The sequence below is a fragment of the Nannobrachium achirus genome (genome assembly GCF_963921795.1).
Source record: "Nannobrachium achirus genome assembly, chromosome: 4".
NCBI lineage: Eukaryota > Metazoa > Chordata > Actinopteri > Myctophiformes > Myctophidae > Nannobrachium > Nannobrachium achirus.
The window spans coordinates 56,520,193-56,525,192 of NC_137813.1; the positions used below are offsets into that span (position 1 = coordinate 56,520,193).

General features: G+C 41.3%; 2 protein-coding genes across 8 annotated transcripts in view; one reads left to right on the forward strand and one right to left on the reverse strand.

The window, feature by feature from the left end:
* The window catches only part of LOC308283021 (uncharacterized protein), a gene marked incomplete at both ends in the record, with an annotated part of 211,104 nt that overhangs the window by 83,502 nt on the left and 122,602 nt on the right, over positions 1 to 5,000 (forward strand). The window lies entirely within an intron of this gene.
* The window catches only part of LOC308284233 (scavenger receptor cysteine-rich type 1 protein M130-like), an 83,113-nt gene that overhangs the window by 53,137 nt on the left and 24,976 nt on the right, over positions 1 to 5,000 (reverse strand). For 4 of the 7 annotated variants that reach the window (XM_080724787.1, XM_080724786.1, XM_080724791.1 and 1 more), the window contains 6 exons: positions 4,675 to 4,701; positions 4,254 to 4,556; positions 3,712 to 4,020; positions 3,335 to 3,628; positions 2,459 to 2,764; positions 1,648 to 2,366 (listed from right to left, as the gene is read on the reverse strand). The exons of the other annotated variants lie outside the window; for them this stretch is intronic. In XM_080724787.1, coding sequence (XP_080580913.1) covers positions 2,035 to 2,366; positions 2,459 to 2,764; positions 3,335 to 3,628; positions 3,712 to 4,020; positions 4,254 to 4,556; positions 4,675 to 4,701 — 1,571 coding nt within the window. In that variant the 3' untranslated portion in view covers positions 1,648 to 2,034. Of the gene's footprint in view, positions 1 to 1,647; positions 2,367 to 2,458; positions 2,765 to 3,334; positions 3,629 to 3,711; positions 4,021 to 4,253; positions 4,557 to 4,674; positions 4,702 to 5,000 lie in introns of those variants that run through there. 7 annotated transcript variants of the gene reach the window in all.

Consider the following 5,000-nt stretch of genomic DNA (forward strand, 5'->3'; position numbering starts at 1 on the left):
AGAGAGTGCAATCATTCAATGCCCCAAGTAACAAAGGTGAACACCAAAAGAACAGTATTGCAGGCCTGCCAGGCCATTTTGTCCATTTTTGGAGGGGCCCTACCCACACGCTTGGCTGTGTTGCTCATTCCACGAATGCCAGATCTTTACATAAAATGTAAAGATCTGTACCTTGTTGTACAGGTGACGAATCAACGATAACAATGATATCAAACACAATACCATTTGGCATAATTAAAGGGGGGATATAATGGACCGAATGTTGGCAAATTTTGGGTCGGCGCTACCGACACGTTTGGCTATGTAGCTCATGCCTCGAATGCCCGATGCTTACAAGCTATACCTCGTTGTAAAGGACTAGGTGACCAATCAACTATGAAAATGATATTAAACACAATACCATTTGGTATTATTAAAGGGGAGATATAATTAACTATTAATATGTTTCCTTTCTTTTTGTGGTGAGTTTTATATAAAACATGTAACCATATAACACAAAACATCACAAAGACAAAACATGAGGTCCCCAATATACACAGAAAACCATCCTATCGACGGGGGGAGGCAGTTTGTTTAGTGCAGCAATGAGGGGACAAAACCTGCTAAAACAAACTTTTTACCACTTCAGAGTTCTGTATCTTTGCCCGATGGCTTTACAGAAGGTCGAAGTAGCGATACAGAGGATGATCAGTGTCATTTGTTATTGAAAGTGCTAAGCGTGATGGCCTTCTTGTTCATATCAGCAAGTGTGGCTGTGGGAAGTCCAATGATCTTGGAAGCAATATGGTTAATACTGTAACCTTTGTTTCTGCTAGGCATGTACAGTATAGAGAAATAACATTCGGAACAATACAACAGAACAGGTTGAAAAATACTTTTGTATCTTAACTTACGGATTACATGAAGTCTTTGCTTGCTACGTTTATGGATAGATGTAATGTGTTGATCAAACATAAGTATGTTGTGAGTACAAGATACATGAAACTGTCAACCTGTTCTACTGTTTTAAAGTACCTTGGCTTTCAACAAAGACCTTAATGGCTTTAAACGAAGACCAACTGTATGCAGAAAGTGAGCTTCTCTGGACTATTATTTGGTTCCGCTATAAAAAGGCTTTTATTGCCATAGTTTCACCTCCCAGGATGCATTCTAACATGCAGCTATATCATGGTTGCTTGATGTGGTAACACACTGATGTCTTAACTGCTTAAGAAACTGATTCATGACCTCTACTGTATACTGTAGGTAGAATCAGAATGTTTGCCTTACTTCCCTTACAGGTGAACAGTGGATTTGTTTGTTCTCAATAGTCCATGTGCGTGGGTTTTTTCATGGATTTATATTTTTGAAAACATATTTATTTAAAAAAGGTCCCGACTCCCGATCCAGTGTTGAAACACTGGTCTATAACATATCTGTGATGTATATCTGTGATGCATTTGGACAAGTATCTGCTGACTGACTTTCATTATAAAATCAACTTAAAAAAAATATATATAATATTTCATGTACAAAAACATTAGTGAAGATACTGGCATTGTACAGCTGATCTGTAAACACATACTGTACACACGCGTGCATGCACACGTGCGCCTCTTCTCGTCTCTGTGGAGTCATGCAGCAAAAAGAAAAATCAGTGAAAACAGCTGTAGTTCAATCAAATGATTTATTTTCCAAAGCCCTCAGAAGAAGAAAACAAGCAACTTCCCACATACGAACACTTTCTCCTGAAGATTGATTGGGATGATTTAACATCACATTTTCAGATATACAGTACTTATAGCTTTACAATATAATGAGTCAGAGATAGATGGGACCACTCGGCTCAGCTGTCCTATAAGTGAAGACCAACCATTGGCTTCCCCAAACCTGTCGATTGTAATGCCTCATACCATAGGTCAGTGGAGAGTGGAAAGTGGCCTCTGCTCAAAAAAGGTGGTAATTGAAAAGACAATGAACAATATATTTGTTTTTTTGTTTTTGTTTTTTTACATTAGGAATTATATGATTGCGTTTATCATCGCAATCTTTTCTCTATGTCGGTGTGGTAAACCCTGACCCTTGCTTGTCATCTGAACAGATCACCTCTATTGTGGAGATACCGTAATCATCCCACGTTAATGTACACTCCCTCAGTGAAGAATCAGTGCTCTTACAAGAAGATCTAATCAACCAATAAGGGCGAATGCGACTAGAAGGAATTTCTTTTGTCGAAACAAGAGAGCCACAGTTCAGCTGGTTACACACTACAGATGCTGTCTGCTGGTTCCAATAATAATCATAGACTGTTCTCCATTTTCCTTGGTGTTGCATCTCGAATATACCATTGCAGTGACTGGTTCCTCCCACCAACCTGACACCAGAAGCTGATAAGAGGTAATAGGAATAAGCAGTAGAAAGTAATTGTTAGTTTGATTGTAAAATAATAATCCAAACCTGAAGTGTAGTTGTCTTTTACCTGAGCAGGTGAGTCCAACAGTCTTGTCCGGTGAGCAGGGGTTTCTTGTCGAGTTTGAGGTTCTACAGTCCTGGAGAGCAGACTCACTGCCTTTGCACTGGAACTCTTTGGTCGATATTGGAGCCTTCGCTTCTCCATAGAGCGCCCCCTGGAGGACTGAAGGAGCCCCACAGCCAAGCTCCCTACAGAGCACCTCTGCATCCTGCTGGTCAAAGTCACCTTCACACACTGAGACCCACGACTGATCAGACTTCACCTCCACTCTGCCTGAACATGAACTAGTCCCATTCACCAACCTCACAGACTCTGGGGAGTGAGAGAGAGAGAGAGAGAGAGAGAGAGAGAGAGAGAGAGAGAGAGAGAGAGAGACACACAGAGAGAGAGAGAGACAGAGAGACAGAGACAGGGACACAAAAATGGGGCGTCAACTAAATCATTTTCGTCATCGTCTCGTCAAAATGTTTGGTGGACGGAGAAAGTATGGACAGGCCTTTATGTTAAGGCATAAGAGCTGGTACTTAAGACAATCAAATTAGAGCCCATTAAGTGTTCATGAGATGTGATTGGTGTGGTCCATAACATAAATTAATAGCATATGGAGTTGGAATTTGTGAAGAGATTTGTTGTAGTGGAGAAGAAAGGAGTACCAAGTAGGTAGCTCTGAGACAACTAATCGTTTAAGTGGTTGATAGACAGACAGACAGACAGACAGACAGACAGACAGACAGACAGACAGACAGACAGACAGACAGACAGACAGACAGACAGATAGACAGATAGATAGATAGATAGATAGATAGATAGATAGATAGATAGATAGATAGATAGAATAAGAGACTATAGATTACTGTTGTTGTTGAGGTCATTGTTGGTTACCTGAACAGATCACCTCTACTCTGCCGTCGGTAGCTTCAGATGGCCTGTATGATCCACATTCCCTCAGTGACGATTCGGATCCATCACAGGTAGATGTCAGCCACCATACAGATTGCTTTGAACCAGTGCTCTTTTTTGTTGAAACAGCAGAGCCACAGTCCAGTTCCCTACACACTACAGATGCACTCCTCAAGCCAAAGTGATTCAAATCAATTAGTCTCCACTCTCCATTATTTTTCATCTCCACTCTGCCAGCACAGCGACTGGTTGCTCCCACCAACCTGACATCAGAGTCTTCAGTACAGAGACAAGACAATAAGCAATGAAAAAAGAAGAAAACGTTGAATTGAACATTATAAGTATAGTTTATCTTTTACCTGAGCAGGTGAGTCCAACAGTCTTGTCAGGAGAACAGGTGTTTCTAGTTGAGTCTGAGGTTCTACAGTCCTGGAGAGCAGACTCAGTGCCTTCACACTGGAACCCTTTGGTCGACATTGGAGCTTCCACATCTCCATAGCTAAAATATCCCACCTGGATGCCCAAAAGAGCCCCACAGTTAAGGTTCATACAGACCACCTTTGCATCTCGCTGGTCAAAGTCACCTTCACACACAGAGACCCACGACTGATTGGACTTCACCTCCACTGTGCCTGAACATGTGCTCCATTTCGCCAATCTGACAGACCCTGAAGAGAGAGGGAGAGAGAGAGAGAGAGAGAGAGAGAGAGAGAGAGAGAGTGCAGGGTGAGTGCAGGGTGAGAGAGAGCGAGGGGAAGATGGGGGTGAGAAAGATTACATTTCTAGATACAGAATTATCATATTTACTCATTCACCACAATAATTAAAAACATACAGCAAAAGTATCATATTTAACACCATGCACACACTCAAGAACATGCAGAACATTACTGTCTGTTACCTGAACAGATCAACTCCAATCTGCTTTCGGAACCCCATTCACTGAATCTTCCACAATCCCTCAGTACAGCGCACCAACGTTTGTCATATTCTTCATAAAGGGACCATAAAGGTTCCCAATGAGAACCAGAACTCCATTTTGTTGAAACAGCAGGACCGCAGTTCAGCTCTCCACACGCTATAGATGATAACTTCTGGTTCCAGTCTCTTCCAGGGTTTATTGGATACCACTCGTCCATGTGTTTCACCTCCAATTTACCAGTACAGGGTCTGCTTCCTCCCACCAACCTGACATGATCAGTCGCTGTACAGAGACAGCAGAATGGTCAGCAAACATAAAAGTCTTATGTACTTTGATTAAAGTACATGTACTATTCATGGTAACAATCTAATGATTAGTTGTTTGTGTAATATTTGTTTACCTGTTGTGTGGCGTGGTGGTTGAACAGCTGAAGAAAAAAATATAGAAATACATTATTTTCAATGTAGGAGCGTACATGGATCCTCTCTAGCGTTACAGCAGGTTTATTTTTAGGGGTGATTTAGTTTTTCCGGTTTGCTGCTATTTATTTGACATTCACTGAATGAGTAATTGTTAGAGGTGTAACGATACATTTTAATAGCGATTCGATACATATCACGATACATGGTTAACGATACATGGAAGATATGTGTCCGAGGCTGGAGGAACCGTCCAAATGTCGGCAATTTTAAAACGGCAGAAAAGTGAGAAAATGAAGTCAAAGTC